Here is a 19,013-nt window from a genome sequence, read left to right as displayed (position 1 = left end):
GATAACTAGCTGTTATTTTTCTGGCATTGTATATTTCCACAACAAATTGTTGAATATAACAAAAGCAAAATACTTAGGATACTGGAAATCTGAAATAAAATTAGAAAATATAGGGAATATTAAACAGGCCTATCAACATCTGCAGAGGAAGAAACAAAATTCAACTTTTCAGGTCAAGGAGTTTCCTTCAGAATACAATATTGAATGATAAGTAATATCTCGAGATTATTTTAAAATATATGACTGCAATCACGGATTTATCCTCTTTGAGTATGATTAGCTTATTCAATAATTCTTTTCTAAAAAAATCTTAAAAGTACTTATTGTCTATCACAAGACGCTGGACAAACTAATGGAGCTAAAGGCTGATTAGGCCCCTGAAAACATGAGAGCAGTACTTTAAAGAAGTGGCTGCAGGGAAAGTGTAGTGTGTCAAAGTTTGCAGATGACATTAAGCGGAGTGTGTAGAGGACTGTGAAACTTTGCATAGGGACATAGATAATTTAAGTGAGTAGGTAAAGGTCTGGCAGATGGAGTACAGTGTTAATAAATGTGAAGTAATCTATTTTAGTGGGAATAACAGTAAAAAGGACTATTACTTGAATGGTAAAAACATGCAGCATACTGCTATGCAGTGGGACCTGGGTGTTCTTGTACAGGAATCACATAAGGTTGGTCTGCAAGTGCAACAGGTAATTAAGGCGGCAAATGGAATTTTGTCCTTCATTGCTAATGAGATTGAGTTTAGAAGCAGGAAGATTACATTGCAGATGTATAGTGTGCTGTTGAGGCCATACCTGGAGTACTGCGTGCAGTTTTGATCTCCTTACTTGAGAAAGGTTTTACTGGCACTACAGGGATTGCAGAGAAGGTTCACTAGGTTGATTCTGGAGTTGAGAGGGTTGGCATATGAGGAGACACTGAGCAGACTGGGATTATATTTATTGGAATTTAAAGTTTGTGAGAAGATTTGTAGCTCGGGTGCTCGTTGCTGTGGTTCTGTTCGCCGAGCTGGAAGTTTTTGTTGCAAATGTTTCGTCCCCTGTCAAGGTGACATCCTCAGTGCTTGGGAGCCTCCTGTGAAGCGCTTCTGTGGCGTTTCCTCCGGCATTTATAGTGGCCTGTCCCTGCCGCTTCCGGTTGTCAGTTTCAGCTGTCCGCTGTAGTGGCCAGTATATTGGGTCCAGGTCGATGTGTTTGTTGATGGAGTTTGTGGATGAGTGCCATGCTTCTAGGAATTCCCTGGCTGTTCTTTGTTTGGCTTGCCCTATAATGGTAGTGTTGTCCCAGTCGAATTCATGTTGCTTGTCGTCTGCGTGTGTGGCTACTAGGGAGAGCTGGTCGTGTCGTTTCGTGGCTAGTTGACGTTCGTGGATGCGGATCGTTAGCTGTCTTCCTGTTTGTCCTATATAGTGTTTGGTGCAGTCCTTGCATGGGATTTTGTACACATTAGTTTTGCTCATGCTGGGTATCGGGTCCTTCGTTCTGGTGAGTTGTTGTCTGAGAGTGGCTGTTGGTTTGTGTGCTGTTATAAGTCCTAGTGGTCGCAGTAGTCTGGCTGTCAGTTCAGAGATGTTCTTGATGTATGGTAGTGTGGCTAGTCCTTTGGGTTGCGGCATGTCCTCGTTCCGTTGTCTTTCCCTTAGGCATCTGTTGATGAAATTGTGAGGATATCCGTTTTTGGCGAATACCTTGTATAGGTGTTCCTCTTCCTCTTTTTGCAGTTCTGGTGTGCTGCAGTGTGTTGTGGCCCTTTTGAATAGTGTCTTGATGCAACTTCGTTTGTGTGTATTGGGGTGGTTGCTTTCATAGTTCAGGACTTGGTCTGTGTGTGTGGCTTTCCTGTGTACCTTTGTGATGAATTCTCCATTTGGTATTCTCTGTACCATCACGTCTAGGAATGGGAGTTGGTTGTCCTTTTCTTCCTCTCTCGTGAATCGGATTCCTGTGAGTGTGGAATTGATGATCCAGTGTGTTTTCTCTATTTCCGTGTTTTTAATGATTACAAAGGTGTCATCCACGTATCTGACCCAGAGTTTGGGTTGAATTTGTGGTAAGACTGTTTGTTCTAACCTTTGCAGTACTGCAAATGGGGGGGTGGGGATCTTACAGGAACACAAAATTATAAAGGGGATAGATAAGATAGGATGTTTCCACTGGCAGGTGAAACTAGGATAAGGGACCATAGCCTCAAACTTAGGGGAAGCAGATTTAGGATTGAATGAAGGAGGAACTTTTTCACCCAGTGTTGTGAAGCAATGGAATTTCCTGCCCAGTGAAGTAGTTGAGGCTTCCTCAGTAAATGCTTTCAAAGCGAAGATGGATCATTTTTTTGAACAATAAGGGAATTAAGGGTTATGATGAGAGGGCGGGTAAGCGGAGCTGAGGCCACAAAAATATCAGCCACAATCTATTGAATGGCAGAGTGGGCTCAAAGTATCAGATGGCCTCCTCCTGCCCCTAGTTCTTATGCAGGTCTGGTGTTCATTTCAGAGTATCTATAAAGGTTATGTTTTTGAAGGAACTAGCTCCCCTCTCTTTGTTGGTTGCAACAAAATTATTTTACAAAGGACCCCTTCTCTTGCGGATACCATTTCCAAATCTAAATATATTTATGCCTTAAAAGCCAAACTAATCATGTTTTCTTGAGTGAAAGAAAGAGTATGTTTACTAGCTAATAAATGCAAGAAAGTATAAAAATAGTGACACACATACAAAGATTAGAAGTGTGAATTGAGTAAAATGTTAAAAAGAGTGAATGATGGAACATTATTGCTTTAAGTTAGAGGTTACCAGTAATGCTGATATGCACAGTGAGGTGATTAATTTAAAAATCCTTTACTTTGCAGTTCGCTGACTGACTTTTATCCTGTTTCTTTCTGAACAGTGACTGCACTGATTTGCCGAGCTTTTAGTACTCAAAGTGAAAGTGTCTTTATCTACAGTGCAATTCTCAAACTGTGATCATCACAACTCACCAGCACATGGCCCACTAACACAGTCCAGCATTTGCTGTTGGTTTTAATCCTTTTTTTGTATATTTTTGGAAGGGTAAACCATGAACATGTCTGCAGAGAAGATAATCAATTTACATTTTACATTTCTTTTTTAACTTGTTGGACATTCTACAGTGTGACACTCCACAGGCTTATGTGGGATTTTGCCACATAGCCTCTGAATTGACATCAGATGTCATCTTTTGGTTGTATATCCACTTTCAAAAAGCACATTGTAATTAAAGGTTCAGGCTGTGGTCACAGTGCCACCCAGGCAGAGAAAGTGGACATATTGGTTGTAATCTTGCAAAATTCCCTACGTTCCAAAACAAAAATTCCAGTGAACTGGAAAACCACAATTGTTCCACTCCTTACAAGGCAAAAACATCCTCCTTCTGGTAAGGGAGATTAAAACTGCATACTATGTTCCAGGTGTGGTCTCATCAAAACCCTGCACATGGCAACAAGACATCCCTATTGCAGTCTTCAAATCTGCCTATTCTGAAGATCCGAATACCCAGGTGTCATTGCACATTCCTCTCTCTCATTTTACAGTAGTTCAGAAAATAATCTGACTTCCTGTTTTTGCTACCCAAAGTATCACCTTACATTTATCCACATCATACTGCATCTGCCATACATTTACCCACTTAGTCAGCTTGTTCAAATCTCACTGAAGCATCTCTGCACCCTCCTATTCAGCTTTGTGCCATCTGAAACTTTGGAGTTATTATGTTTACCTCCTTTATCTAAGTCATTAAAGGGTCTGTGTTAAGACTGTCATGGAAAATGTCCTCTGGCTGTTTGTTAATTAACACTGAAAAAAAAATTGTGCATAATCACTGACGTAAGTGGGAGGTTACTGTGAGCAAATTTCCTCCATCACAGCAGAGTCAGCCCTTCAAGCATAATTAAATGTGAAGTATTTGAAGTTATCAAGACAACTAAAATTGCAATACAAATGTAAGTTTAAGCCTTTAATAAATCAGTCTGATGCATTTTATCACAATATGGTACATCTTTTTATTGATAAAAGTACAAAAGGCAAAAGTTTTTTCATCTTGTGTGTTTCATATTTCAAAAAAAAAATTCTATAGAATTTAAGTTCATCACACAATACATATAAAAAAATTGATCAATTAATGCAAATTAGTGAAGATTTAACCAGATAAGAGAAATCTGCAAAATCTCAATTTAATTTTATTTTAAAATACTTGTTGAATATCAAAACTTGAATAGTCTGCTGGTAACAAGTTATCAAGTTACTTCAACTGTATTTCATTTTTGCATTGGGTTTACCAGTTTAAAAATAATTGGATGAAACTGTATGGTGTAACGGTTTGTAGAACTGTAAATTTGAATATAAATGCAAATTTAAGCATTGCTAAATCATAATGGTTAATGATCATGTAACATTTCTTTTGCTCAGAACAGATTGAAACAAATACATTCCGTGTTATAAACATTTGGAAGCTAATACAAATATTTCAGGTCATTCCATGATTACAGAAGGCAGAAACAAAAATAAAAAAAAGACAAATATAAGAAATCCAAGTGGTCAATATATTCACATTGCTGTTCCATTCAAAACTGTGTTTAAAACTTTCAGGTTTGCTAGCAGTTTGAAGACCAATTTAGATCACCATTTGGATCATAACTTATCTAGAAATTCATTTTTTAGAAATCAATATTTAAAAAAATAGAGAACAGGGTTGTCCTCCAGGAATTAGAATATCAAGATTCAAGATGAAAATCAGTTTACACAATTAAGATTGAAAATAAATACATCAGAGAATGTTTCACTGAAAAGTTAATTAACAAATTCAAGCTTTTAGATTAGATTAGATTCCCTGCAGTGTGGAAACAAGCCCTTCAGCCCAACAAGTTAACACCAACCTTCTGAAGAGGAACCCAATTTAGCATGGCCAATCCACCCGACCTGCATATCTTTGGACTGTGGGAGGAAACCAGAGCACCCATAAGAAACCCACACAGACACAGGGAGAATGTGTAAACTCCACACAGACAGTCCCCCAAGGCTGGAATCAAACCTGGGTGCCTGGCACTGTGAGGCTGCAGTGCTAACCACTGAGGGGCATTTCAAAAAATGTACACATCACTTTAATTGTGTTCTTTTGACAAGCAGATTATTCCATACGATTTTAGTCAAAAAACTAGACATTACAGTTTGAACAAAATTATACAGACTAATTGCAATAGAACTTGCAGAATAAACCAGTAAAAATTGTCTTCAGTTTAAATAAATATACCTGTATGGTATGAAGAAAAACAGAGAAAGGTATCACCAACAGATTTCTATAATTTTGCATTTAGTACTATTTAGACTATTGTGTGAAATACATTGTTCAAAATCAGTTGAACTAAGAGGATGACTTATTACACATTACAGGAGCAGTTCATTTTTCACTAAAGTGGCACACAACGACTCTAACCATCACTGAAGCAACAACTACGGCACATTGTTTACAGTTAATTTTCTCTTTACTAGCATTACTTTATCGTTCAATAGATAGTATGTACAATATTTTAAAAATGTCTTAAGGTTTCCGTCTTAAATACACAACCATTCTTCTTACTTTACAGTATTAGAACTCCTGACAAAATGCTACCAAATTCTCATTTTATTGTGTTACTGACAAGGTGACACCAGTGGACACCTGGCTGGAAGGGTTGGCTGGAGAGGCGTTGCTTGCTGGTTGCACTGCTCCTGCTGGCTCCACCTTACTAATGTGAGTCACAAATCGCAGTCGAAGTTTTAAAGCTGGCCTTAGCATACAGATTATTTTTTCCACCTAGAAAGAGAATAGCAAGATCACAGAATAAGATGGTTATGGGCAATATTTAGAAATTAAATTTCCAAATTTAAATGTTTAATCAGTTGGCCAGTTTCTCATTGATCCAATAACTAGCGCTACATTCTGAAAATGGAGTGGTGCCTCACAAGATGTTACTGTGCCCCTCAAAAGCCACTACTGCCTTCTGCACTATTACCATTCACTGGTACTTACTGTCAGGCACATTGTTGGAAGTGTGAAGCATTCAGCTTCTTATTCCAGTGAATGTAGATAATGTGGAGTAGATTAACATTGTTTAGAGAGTCAACATTTGTTTGAATGAAAAGGTATGCAGATTGACTGAATTCTTGGCTTGTTTGATATCTGTACACACAACTGCTCGCATAGTAGGAGAAAAATAAATGAACACAATCTGCATCAACCTTCTCTTTGCCAAATTTCATGATTTTACACTTGTTTGTGGTGTAGTGGCATTTTCTTATTTAAAACCTGACATGGCCAAAAACTACTGAATTTCCATCCACTGGGAGCAGTTGATACAATACCAATTTAGCATCATCTACAAACCTGAACACAATTTCATTTTGTGAATCATTTATAATGACTATAAACAGCAGTTCTTACATTGAAACTTGTTGCAGCCCACTGGTAATATACTGCCAACCCATTTGCTGACATTCAATTTGTTTCTATCACCATTTACTGATCCATTTAGCATATTCTCACAAATCACATGGGCTTAGACCATGAAAAGTAGCATCAACCAAGGTTTAGTTGGCAGAATTCATGTCTCGAAATCTGAAGGTCATGGTTCAAATCCTACTCCAGCAGCTTCAGCATGAAACTCTAGGCGGAGTCCCCAGTATAAAACTGACAGTGTGCTTCTGATGAGATATGAAGCTGTCTAGGTGGATGGAGTGTGTTGGAGGCGGGCAAAGGGGTCCTCGGAAGGTGGGCGGGAGTCCTGATTGTAAAAGTAAGCTCGGAGGCAGAGGCGGCGGAAGAAGTGTTCAACGTCACGGCGTGTATTAAATTCATTGATGCGTGGGCGGAGGGGGATAAAGGTGAGGCCTTTGCTGAGGACTGATCATTCTGGAGGGATGGTGAAAACTTGGCAGGGCTGGGAGCTGGGACCCGGTGTGGGTGTGGAGCTGGGAGTGGTGGTGGAGCCTGTAACTGGAGTGGGTGTGGTGGTGGGGGAATGGGGGTGGAGTCATGAGCAGGGGTAGTGTTCCCCTCAGGGTTCTGGGGGGCAGGGATGGTGACAGTGGGATCTGGGAGGAGCGTGTCAGCAGAATGCAGGTGAGTGGCGTTGGGGGCGGAAGTGGTGGCGAACACGTCAGTGGGGAGGGGGCAGAAGTCACTGAGCGTGTGACATCAGCGATGATGTGAGGGGCGGAAGTGATGTCACGTGTGGTGCATGAGGAATTGAGGGACGGAAATGGCCCTGATGGGAGCTGAAGTGACGTCATCGATCACTGTGGGGATGGTTGCTGCACCAGCCGCATGGCTAATGATGTAAAAACAATGACTGCAGATGCTGGAAACCAGATTCTGGATCAGTGGTGTTGGAAGAGCACAGCAATTCAGGCAGCATCCGAAAAGCTTCGAAATCGACGTTTCAGGCAAAAGCCCTTCATCAGGAATAAAGGCAGAGAGCCTGAAGCATGAAGAGATAAACTAGAGGAGGGTGGGGGTGGGGATAGAGTAGCATAGAGTACAATAGGTCAGTGGGGGAGGAGATGAAGGTGATAGGTCAGGGAGGAGAGGGTGGAGTGGATAAGTGGAAAAGGAGCTGGGCAGGTCGGACAAGTCAAGGGGATCGTGTTGCTGGAGGTTAGAAACTAGGATGAGGTGGGGGAAGGGGAAGGAAGCTGTTGAAATCCACATTGATGCCCTGGGGTTGAAGTGTTCCGAGGCGTAAGATGAGGCGTTCTACTTCCATGCGTCTGGTGGTGAGGGAGCGGCGGTGGAGGAGGTCCAGCACCTCCATATCCTCGGCAGAGTGGGAGGGTGAGTCGAAAGGTTGAGCCACGGGGCGGTTGGGTTGATTGGTGCGGGTGTCTCGGAGATTTTCCCTAAAGCGCTCTGCTAGGAGGCGCCCAGTCTCCCCAATGTAGAGGAGACCGCATCGGGAGCAACGGATACAATAAATGATATCAGTATATGCGCAGGTAAAACTTTGATGGATGTGGAAGGCTCCTTTGGGGCCTTGGATGGAGGCGAGGGAGGTGGTGTGGGCACAGGTTTTACAATTCCTGCGGTGGCAGGGGAAAGTGCCAGGATGGGAGGGTGGGTCGTAGGGGGGCGTGGACCTGACCAGGTAGTCACGGAGGGAAAGGTCTTTGCGGAAGGCGGAGAGGGGTGGGGAGGGAAATATATCCCTGGTGGTGGGGTCTGTTTGGAGGTGGCGGAAATGTCGGCGGATGAGTTGGTTTATGCGAAGGTTGGTAGGGTGGAAGGTGAGCACCAGGGGCGTTCTGTCCTTGTTGCGGTTGGAGGGGTTGGGTCTGAGGGCGGAGGTGCGGGATGTGGACGAGATGCGTTGAAGGGCATCTTTAACCACGTGGGAAGGGAAATTGCGGTCTCTAAAGAAGGAGGCCATCTGGTGTGTTCTGTGGTGGAACTGCTCCTCCTGGGAGCAGATACGGCGGAGGCGGAGGAATTGGGAACACGGGATGGCATTTTTGCAAGAGGTAGGGTGGGAAGAGGTGTAATCCAGGTAGCTGTGGGAGTCGGTGGGTTTGTAGAAAATGTCAGTGTCAAGTCGGTCGTCACTGATGGAGATGTCCAGGAAGGGGAGGGAGGTGTCAGAGATGGTACAGGTAAATTTAAGGTCTGGGTGGAATGTGTTGGTGAAGTTAATGAATTGCTCAACCTCCTAGCGGGAGCACGAGGTGGCGCCAATACAGTCATCAATGTAGCGGAGGAAGAGGTGGGGAGTGGTGCTGGTGTAATTACGGAAGATCAACTGCTCTACGTAGCCAACAAAGAGACAGGCATAGCTGGGGCCCATACGTGTGCCCATGGCTACCCCTTTGGTCTGGAGGAAGTGGGAGGATTCAAAGGAGAAATTGTTAAGGGTGAGGACCAGTTCGGCCAAACGAATGAGAGTGTCGGTGGAGGGGTATTGTTGGGAACGTCTGGAGAGGAAAAAACGGAGGGCTTGGAGGCCCTGGTCATGGCGGATGGAGGTGTAGAGGGATTGGATATCCATGGTGAAGATGAGGCTTTGGGGGCCGGGGAAACGGAAGTCTTGGAGGAGGTGGAGGGCGTGGGTGGTGTCTCGAATATATGTGGGGAGTTCCTGGACTAGGGGGAATAGGACAGTGTCGAGGTAGGTAGAGATGAGTTCAGTGGGGCAGGAGCATGCTGAGACAATGGGTCGGCCAGGGTGGTCAGGCTTGTGGATCTTGGGAAGGAGGTAGAACCGGGCAGTGCGGGGTCCCCGGACTATGAGGTTGGAAGCTGTGGGAGATCTCCTCAGGTGATGAGGTTCTGTATGGTCTGGGAGATGATGGTTTGGTGATGGGGGGGTGGGGTCATGGTCAAGGGGGCGGTAGGAAGAGGTGTCTTCGAGTTGGCGTTTGGCTTCAGCGATGTAGAGGTCAGTGCGCCAGACTACCACTGCGCCCCCTTTGTCCGCTGGCTTGATGGGGAGGTCAGGATTGGAGCAGAGGGATTGGAGGACTGCCGCCGGGACATTAACCGCCTCAACCTGTCCACCCCCCTCCCCCACTCCAACCTCTCACCCTCAACGCGCAGCCATCCAATCCCACTGCTCCAATCCTGACCTCACCATCAAGCCAGCGAACAAAGGGGGCAGTGTGGTAGTCTGGCGCACTGACCTCTACATCGCTGAAGCCAAACGCCATCTCGAGGACACCTCTTCCTACCGCCCCCTTGACCATGACTCCACCCCCCATCACCAAACCATCATCTCCCAGACCATACAGAACCTCATCACCTGAGGAGATCTCCCACCCACAGCTTCCAACCTCATAGTCCGGGAACCCCGCACTGCCCAGTTCTACCTCCTTCCCAAGATCTACAAGCCTGACCACCCTGGCCGACCCATTGTCTCAGCATGCTCCTGCCCCACTGAACTTACCTCGACACTGTCCTATCCCCCCTAGTCCAGGAACTCCCCACATACGTTCGGGACACCACCCACGCCCTCCACCTCCTCCAAGACTTGCGTTTCCCCGGCCCCCAACGCCTCATCTTCACCATGGATATCCAATCCCTCTACACCTCCATCCGCCATGACCAGGGCCTCCAAGCCCTCCGTTTTTTCCTCTCCAGACGTTCCCAACAGTACCCCTCCACCGACACTCTCATTCGTTTGGCCGAACTGGTCCTCACCCTTAACAATTTCTCCTTTGAATCCTCCCACTTCCTCCAGACCAAAGGGGTAGCCATGGGCACACGTATGGGCCCCAGCTATGCCTGTCTCTTTGTTGGCTATGTAGAGCAGTTGATCTTCCGTAATTACACCGGCACTACTCCCCACCTTTTCCTCCGCTACATTGATGACTGCATTGGCGCCACCTCGTGCTCCCGCTAGGAGGTTGAGCAATTCATCAACTTCACCAACACATTCTACCCTGACCTTAAATTTACCTGGACCATCTCTGACACCTCCCTCCCCTTCCTGGACCTCTCCATTTCCATCAGTGATGACCGACTTGACACTGACATTTTCTACAAACCCACCCACTCCCACAGCTACCTGGATTACACCTCTTCCCACCCTACCTCTTGCAAAAATGCCATCCCGTACTCCCAATTCCTCCGCCGTATCTGCTCCCAGGAGGAGCAGTTCCACCACAGAACACACCAGATGGCCTCCTTCTTTAAAAACCGCAATTTCCCTTCCCACGTGGTTAAAGATGCGACCACATCCCGCACCTCCGCCCTCAGACCCAACCCCCCCAACCGCAACAAGGACAGAATGCCCCTGGTGCTCACCTTCCACCCTACCAACCTTCGCATAAACCAAATTATCCATCGACATTTCCGCCACCTCCAAACAGACCCCACCACCAGGGATGTATTTCCCTCCCCACCCCTCTCCGCCTTCCGCAAAGACCGTTCCCTCCGTGACTACCTGGTCAGGTCCACGCCCCCCTACGACCCACCCTCCCATCCTGGCACTTTCCCCTGCCACCGCAGGATCTGTAAAGCTGTGCCCACACCTCCTCTCTCCCCTCCATCCAAGGCCCTAAAGGAGCCTTCCACATCCATCAAAGTTTTACCTGCACATCCACTCATATCATTAATTGTATCCGTTGCTCCCGATGCGGTCTCCTCTACATTGGTGAGACTGGGCGCCTCCTAGCAGAACGCTTTAGGGAACATCTCCGAGACACCCGCACCAATCAACCCAACCGCCCCGTGGCTCAACATTTCAACTCACCCTCCCACTCTGCCGAGGATTTGGAGGTGCTGGGCCTCCTCCACCGCCGCTCCCTCACCACCAGACGCATGGAAGAAGAACGCCTCATCTTCCGCCTCGGAACACTTCAACCCCAGGGCATCAATGTGGATTTTAACAGCTTCCTCATTTCCCCTTCCCCCACCTCATCCTAGTTTCTAACCTCCAGCAACACGATCCCCTTGACTTGTCCGACCTGCCCAGCTCCTTTTCCACCTATCCACTCCACCGTCTCCTCCCTCACCTATCACATTCATCTCCTCCCCCACTGACCTATTGTACCCTTTGCTACTCTATCCCCACCCCCACCCTCCTCTAGCTTATCTCTCCACGCTTCAGGCTCTCTGCCTTTATTCCTGATGAAGGGCTTTTGCCCGAAACGTCGATTTCAAAGCTTTTCGGATGCTGCCTGAATTGCTGTGCTCTTCCAACACCACTGATCCAGAATCTGGTTTCCAGCATCTGCAGTCATTGTTTTTACATCATTAGCCATGCGGCTGGTGCAGCAACCATCCCCACAGTGATCGATGACGTCACTTCAGCTCCCATCAGGGCCATTTCCGTCCCTCAATTCCTCATGCACCACACGTGACATCACTTCCGCCCCTCACATCATCGCTGATGTCACACGCTCAGTGACTTCTGCCCCCTCCCCACTGACGAGTTCGCCACCACTTCCGCCCCCAACGCTACTCACCTGCATTCTGCTGACACGCTCCTCCCAGATCCCACTGTCACCATCCCTGCCCCCCAGAACCCTGAGGGGAACACTACCCCTGCTCATGACTCCACTCCCATTCCCCCACCACCACACCCACTCCAGTTACAGGCTCCACAACCACTCCCAGCTCCACACCCACACCGGGTCCCGGGTCCCAGCTCCCAGCCCTGCCAAGTTTTCACCATCCCTCCAGAATGATCAGTCCTCAGCAAAGGCCTCACCTTTATCCCCCTCCGCCCACGCATCAATGAATTTAATACACGCCGTGACGTTGAACACTTCTTCCGCCGCCTCTGCCTCTGAGCTTACTTTTACAATCAGGACTCCCGCCCACCTTCCGAGGACCCCTTTGCCCGCCTCCAACACACTCCATCCACCTAGACACCCTGCTGGCCTATTACCCGCCCTCGACCTCTTCATTTCCAACTGCCGCCGGGATATTAACCACCTCAACCTGTCCACCCCCCTCCCCCACTCCAACCTCTCACCCTCAACGCACAGCCCTCCACTCCCTCTGCTCCAATCCTGATCTCACCATCAAGCCAGCGTATAAAGGGGGCACAGTGGTAGTCTGGCGCACTGACCTCTACACCGCTGACGTCAGACGCCAACTCGAAGACACCTCCTCCTACCGCCCCCTTGACCATGACCCCACCTCCCATCACCAAACCATCATCTCCCAGACCATACAGAACCTCATCACCTCAGGAGACCTCCCACCCACAGCTTCCAACCTCATAGTCTGGGAACCCCGCACTGCCTGGCTCTACCTTCTTCCCAAGATCCACAAGCCTGACCACCCTGGCCGACCCATTGTCTCAGCATGCTCCTGCCCCACTGAACTCCTTTCTATCTACCTCGACACTATCCTATCCCCCCTAGTCCAAGAACTCCCCACACCCTCCTCTCATTCATCTCTCCACTCTGCAGGCACTCTGCCTCTATTCCTGAAGGGCTTTTGCCAGAAACGTTGATTTCCCGGGTCCTCGGATGCTGCCTGAACTGCTGTGCTTTTCCAGCACCACTAATCTAGAATCTGGTTTCCAGCATCTGCAGTCCTGGTTTTTACCTTAAAATGCATCTGATCCATTAAAATCCAACAGAGAAGGTAGGTTTCCATCCTTACTCCCTTTGGCTGATAATTAACTCCCGACCCACAGAAATACAGTCAAGTCTTTACTACCCTCTGAAATAGCCAATCACTTAATTGAATCACAAAAGCTACAAAGAATTACAAATAATAAAGCCAGTTAGACTACCTCGCACTGACTACAGGCACCAGATTCAGACATAACAAACGGACACCAAGTTAATCAAACAGTATCCTCATTAAAATACAAAGATCTGAGTCAATGTTTTGACAGCTGTCCCACATATCTGTCAAACAATGTCATTAGATACGTTGGCTATTCATAATGCCAGCAACAGGACAGACCTACAGGTGATTGGTGACACTATGGTATAAATTAGTTTTTAAGCCTGCATCCTATGTTGTTTCATGGACTGGGTCAAAAACAAAGAATCTATTTATTCCCTCTCTCCAATGGTAAATCAGTATATCTTCACATTGAACACCAATTGGAAGGAGCACAGAGTAGCACAAGCACAAAATATACTCTGGGTGTAGAACTTCAATGTCCATCACCAACATTGACTCATTCTTGTTAATCCCTCAAGGATGTTTCTGCTGTATTGGGTCAGCAGCTACTCAAAGGTTCTGTACAGGCTAATTGGCATGCCAGCACTTCACATAGAATTGACTTTTGGTTTTGGACCACCAAGCCTTCTGGAAATAACAGTCTTTCTTTACATTTAAGATACTCTCCACTGCGTTGAGTGGCAATACTTTCCCTCTAAGCTGTGTGTGTGTCTGCGGGTCTGTGCATGGTGATCGATCTGCTGGTACTGATCATGGCACTGGCTTCCAATTCTGGAAGTTGCTGCTAGGCTTGGACCTTAAAGATCTATGCAGCCGAATAAAAAATTAGAGCAAAAGCTGGTGTCGTGTTGAATGGCATAGATTTAGAACAGATTTACCAGCTCAAAATTGGATTCCTAAGAGTTGTTTAACTTTTGGTAAATAATGCTTTCCTGATTTCACTCCTAAATTTAAGACTGTGCCCTTGTTCTGGATTACCCCAGAAATACTCAATTTGCTTCATTCACATTGTTTCTGCTACTCCTTCAAAATTTGCTTTACAAATAATTCTAGCATCATTGTGCATTCTGCCTCTATCTTCTTTTCAGAACATTACCAAAAATCCAACTGCAGCATAACAGTGTTCAACCACAATTTGTAACCTCTTGACCTAGTACATTCCTCACTGCACCATTACCAGCAAGTCAGAGGATCAACCCTGGTTCAAAGAAGAGTGCAGAAGGACATGCCAGGAGCAGCACCAGGCATCTTAAAAACATAAGATGTCAATTGCATGAAACTGGAATTAACTTGAGTCTAAAGATTCATAATTGAACTCAAATGGTAACTCTGCTTCAGTTGGCTCAGTTATCTGGATCCTTGGTTTCAATGCAGTGTAACACTAACAGCATGGCTTCAATTCCCATACTGGCTGACATTAATATGAAGGTCTCTTTTTCTCAGCCTCTCCCCTCACAGAAGACTCTCAGGTTCAATCACCATTAGTCAGGTCTCTCTAATGAGAAATCAGCTCTATGGCCTGCTCGGACTACGGCCATGTTACATGCCATGTCAAGATGACAGTGTAGTGAGATGTGAATTAAGCTGAACAAGCTTTTGAGTTGTCTGCCCTCTGTGACACATATGCTCAAATTGTGGAGTTGTGTCATTTCATGTTCCATTTACCTGTTAGCTGATATTTGAATTTTATCAATTTTAGTTTGCTTGTCGCAGTAAAAGTCTTGTTTGTTATTTTTGTTGAATCTTTTGGGAAATTAATCTCCTCCAAAAAAATTATTTGTCTCTATGGGGGCCTAAAGCAACTTTTGGACACGATTGCTGTGGTGCCATCTTGTAGAGGGAATATGGCAAGACCTTTCTTCTAAAATACCTGAACAACAAAGTAAATTTCTGCTGAAGTTAGAAGCAATGTTTTCTCCTGGCTTCTTTTTGCAGCCTTCCTCAGTTCCTTGGCATTTTTTGGAATATATTAATGGATCTCTAGATCCACTTCTTTTCCTGAAATTTAAAAATCTTGCATGCTTTTTGTTACTCAATTTTTTTGTTAGTTAATAGTGGTATTTCTCTTTTACTTCTATTTAATATTTTATTCTATTGCTGACCTTGCACAGGGATAATTTTTAAAATTTCATTTCATCTTTCTTCTATACCTTTCTCTCCAGGGTTTATTTCCACTTTTTTGATTCATTCGCAGGAATGTGGGTGTTGCTGGTTGGGTTAACATTTATTGTCTATTCCTAATTGCTTCTGAACTAGATGGTTTGTCACAGCCTTTTTAGAAGAAAGTGAGGACTGCAGATGCTAGAGATCAGAGCTGAAAATGGATTGCTGGAAAAGCGCAGCAGGTCAGGCAGCATCCAAGGAGCAGGAGAATCGACGTTTCGGGCATGAGCCGTTCTTCAGGAATGAGGAGAGTCTCCTCATTCCTGAAAAAAATTGGGCTCGGAACCTTTTACTTTTTACCCTTATGTCTATCTCATGAAAAGGAGAATTAATACCCTTATGTCTATCTCATGAAAAGGAGTATTATCAGGCTATGAAATGATGCACCACAAGAAAAGAAATGCTGGAGGCAGAATACCCAATGAAACCAGAATTATTGTAAAATAAAATTTAAAGAAGTAGCAGAAACAACATATGAGTGAGGCAATCCATAATAAAGGAGTCAAAGTCTTAAATTTAGGAGCCAAATCAGGAAGAATTTATTCAAAGTAGTCAAACGTTTTAATTCTATATAACCAATTGAAAGTTGGAGTAGGAATAATTGGTTTTTATTAAGCTTTATGCACATGAAGAAGCAGGAATTTAAGTACCATCAATTTGCACAATTGAATTGTGGATTGTAAGCTTCCACTGATGCATCCCACTAGGTGGCTCAATAGTTAGCATTGAAGGCTTGATTCTAGTCTTGGGTAACTGTTTATGTGGAGTTTGCACATTCTCCTCATGTCTGCATGGATTTCTGCAGGTGTTCCGGTTTCCTCCCACAGTTCAAAGATGTGAAGGCTAAGTGAGTTGACCATGATAAATTGCTCATATTGTCCAAGCAAGTTAGGTGGATTAGCCATCGTAAATGTGGGGTTATGGGGATAGGGTGGGGGAAAGAGAGGGGGAGTGGAGGTGAATCTGGGTGGTTCTTCAAAGGATCAGTGCAGAATCTATGGGCCAAATGGCCTCTTTCTTTACTGTAGGGATTCCTTGATTCTATTGCCAAAGCCATGCTGAACTGAAAGCCTCTGTCTGTACTACAAAATGCATTGATTAAGTTATAGTTAATTATCAGTTTTGTATTTCTATTCCAGCTAGTCAGTAATTTCATTTGGCTTATTCAAAATGCTAAGTTTTCTTCTGTAACGTTTTTCAATTAACTTTGGGCATTTTACCAAAATCTGTACAGAAGACATTTATTCAGATAACTGCAACAAAATATACAACTTTGAGCTCCATATCTCAGGAATGATGTACTGGCCCGAGAGTATATTCAGAGGAGGTTCACAAGAATGGTCCCAGGAATGAAATGCTTAACGTATGAGGAATGTTTGAGGACTCTGAGTCTATACTCGGAATTTAGAAGGATGTGCGGGGGGATCTAATCGAAACTTACAGAATACTGAATGGTCTGGACAGAGTGGATATTGGAAAGATGTTTCAATTGCTAGGAGGGACTAAGGCAAAACCTTAGAATAAAGGGAAGACTTTTTAGAATGGAGATAAGGAGAAACTTCAATCAATCTGTAGAATTCACTGGCACAGAAGGCTGCGGAAGCCTGGTCATTGAGTTGATTTAAGACGGAAATAGATAGGTTATTGAGTATCAAGGGGATCAAGGGTTAAGGGGAGAAAGCTGGAGAATGAGGTTGAGAAACGTATCAGCCATGATTGAATAGTGGAGCAGACTCGATGGGCTGAATGGCCTAATTTATGCTCCTATGTCTTATGGTCTAAAAGAATGAGATGACCTTCTTTCTTCTATAACTTGATAACTTCAACAAAAAAAAGACAAAAGAATGAGACAAGGCTTTCTTTTGTCTGTAATTTGTAAACCAACTACTCTAGAAAGTGTTTTGGGAATTATAAATCAGATAGCAATCAATTTTGGCTTATGGGAACAATCTTGAAACTGAACAAATGACTCACCAAACATGGTTACTATTTTTAGACACAAACTACTCACCTGATCTTTAACACTGTCTCCTGTAAACATGTACTTTACATGGTATAGAAAATCACAAATAGGGTCCATATAGCTCAGATGCTGTGTGTTTTGGTCTACATTCTGTAACATCTCATAAAATGCAATTCCAATCTGCAAGAGATAAGTATTAAATTTAACTGTTTTTATCAGGTATAAATAAATTCATTCACTATATTCAATGTAACATTCTGCTTCAGCTAAAAAAAAAACCGTACACACAAGGGACATTTAAAAATTCTGATCATATTTTGATGAATATCTTTACCAAAGTCTGGGGTAGTCAAGGAAGCTGGAAGAACACAGCAAGCCAGGCAGCATCAGGAGGTGGAGAAGTCAATGTTTCGGGTGTAATCCTTCTTCAGGACTCTTTACCAAAGTCTCATCTTTTATCAAGTATACAATCTCTGTATTCAAACCTAGTCTATCCTTTTTTATTCTATCTTCACTGATAAAGATAATGAGATAATTACAGTAGTTTGTAGCAAAATGCCATATAGAACGATATTTAAAAAGCATTGCAGCAGAATACATTGTCAAGAGATCGAATTTGATCAAACTGCCATTCGAAAGTGATTTGAAAAAAATGGAGGGTAAGACCATTATTTATCAGAGTGGTGCTTTCTCCCAGTTGAGCAGCTTGCCAATTCTTCATGAAGAATGTAACAAAGTCTGAAATACCTTTTTAATGGTGGGAAGTTGATGCTAGAAGTATATTTAAATAAAGAGGTCACTGAAAGCTATGAAATATACAAGAAACACAGAGAATTGTCTCAACATCCCAATGACATTGCAATCTGTAGCACCAAGCATAGTAGTGTGACATTGATGTCCAAAATGAAAAAAGGCATTGCATATTTTTTTTTAAAACACAGGAGAAAAAAAAAAGAGAAAAAACATACTTGAGAGCTTAATTATTAGAATAGTAATGGACTCAGATGGATGTCTCATCCATAGCTAAATAAAGTAATGATGGATTCTATGAAATTGAAAGAGGTGGACTGGTTAGACCAAAGGGTCTGTTTCCATGCTGTCTGACTATGATTCTATAACACTTTGCAAGCTGCGAGGATTCATGGTAGGTCAGAGGATTGGTAAACTTCAAGAAAACAAAATGGCTTAAACGATAATAAAAAGAGGCAGAAAAAATAAGAAAGATGGTTCGCAGTATAAAAAGAAAGTTTAAGAGTTTCTGCAAGTACTTGAATAGGAAAAGTCTAACTAATGCTGTTGCATATCCTCGAGAATGCGACTGGGAAATTGATAACGATAATAAAGAAATGGCACAAACTTTGAACAGGTGTTTTGCATCCATTTTCCATTAAACATGAAGAGCTGTTAGAGATGAACTGAAAATAATCATCAGGAAAAAGGTTCAGGAAAAACAGAAAAGTAGCAAACTCCGTGGTGTCAAGGGATGTGATTGTGCTGATACATGAATCACAAGTAGCTAGTATGTGAATACAGCAAGTGATTAGGAAGACAAATGGATATCTGGAATTTAGTGTAAGAGAAATGGAATATAAAAGGAAGGGAAGTTTAACTACAGCCGAACAGGGTGTTGACAAGACCAGATTTGAAGTATTCAGTACAAATTCAGTCATTCCTACGATGAAGGGCTTACCTTGTAATCAAAAAAGTTGAACATTATATATAAATATTGGAGGGAAATGAGAGACAATCTTATTGAAA

At 43.9% G+C, this 19,013-nt stretch overlaps 1 protein-coding gene across 4 annotated transcripts in view; it reads right to left on the bottom strand.

Moving 5' to 3' along the window:
• Positions 1–3,952: 3,952 nt before the first annotated feature.
• The window catches only part of med23 (mediator complex subunit 23), a 122,113-nt gene continuing 107,052 nt past the window's right edge, over positions 3,953–19,013 (bottom strand). For all 4 annotated transcript variants that reach the window (XM_043683331.2, XM_043683338.2, XM_043683342.2 and 1 more), the window contains 2 exons: positions 17,304–17,435; positions 3,953–5,809 (listed from right to left, as the gene is read on the bottom strand). In XM_043683331.2, coding sequence (XP_043539266.1) covers positions 5,639–5,809; positions 17,304–17,435 — 303 coding nt within the window. In that variant the 3' untranslated portion in view covers positions 3,953–5,638. The remainder of the gene's footprint in view (positions 5,810–17,303; positions 17,436–19,013) is intronic.

This window comes from Chiloscyllium plagiosum, unplaced genomic scaffold, assembly GCF_037043375.1.
Source record: "Chiloscyllium plagiosum isolate Xiang-an unplaced genomic scaffold, Cpla_swu_hap1 HiC_scaffold_3, whole genome shotgun sequence".
In the NCBI taxonomy this organism is placed as follows: Eukaryota; Metazoa; Chordata; class Chondrichthyes; order Orectolobiformes; family Hemiscylliidae; genus Chiloscyllium; species Chiloscyllium plagiosum.
The sequence above is the reverse complement of the archived record's forward strand: the minus strand, read 5'-3'. Positions and strand labels throughout refer to the sequence as shown.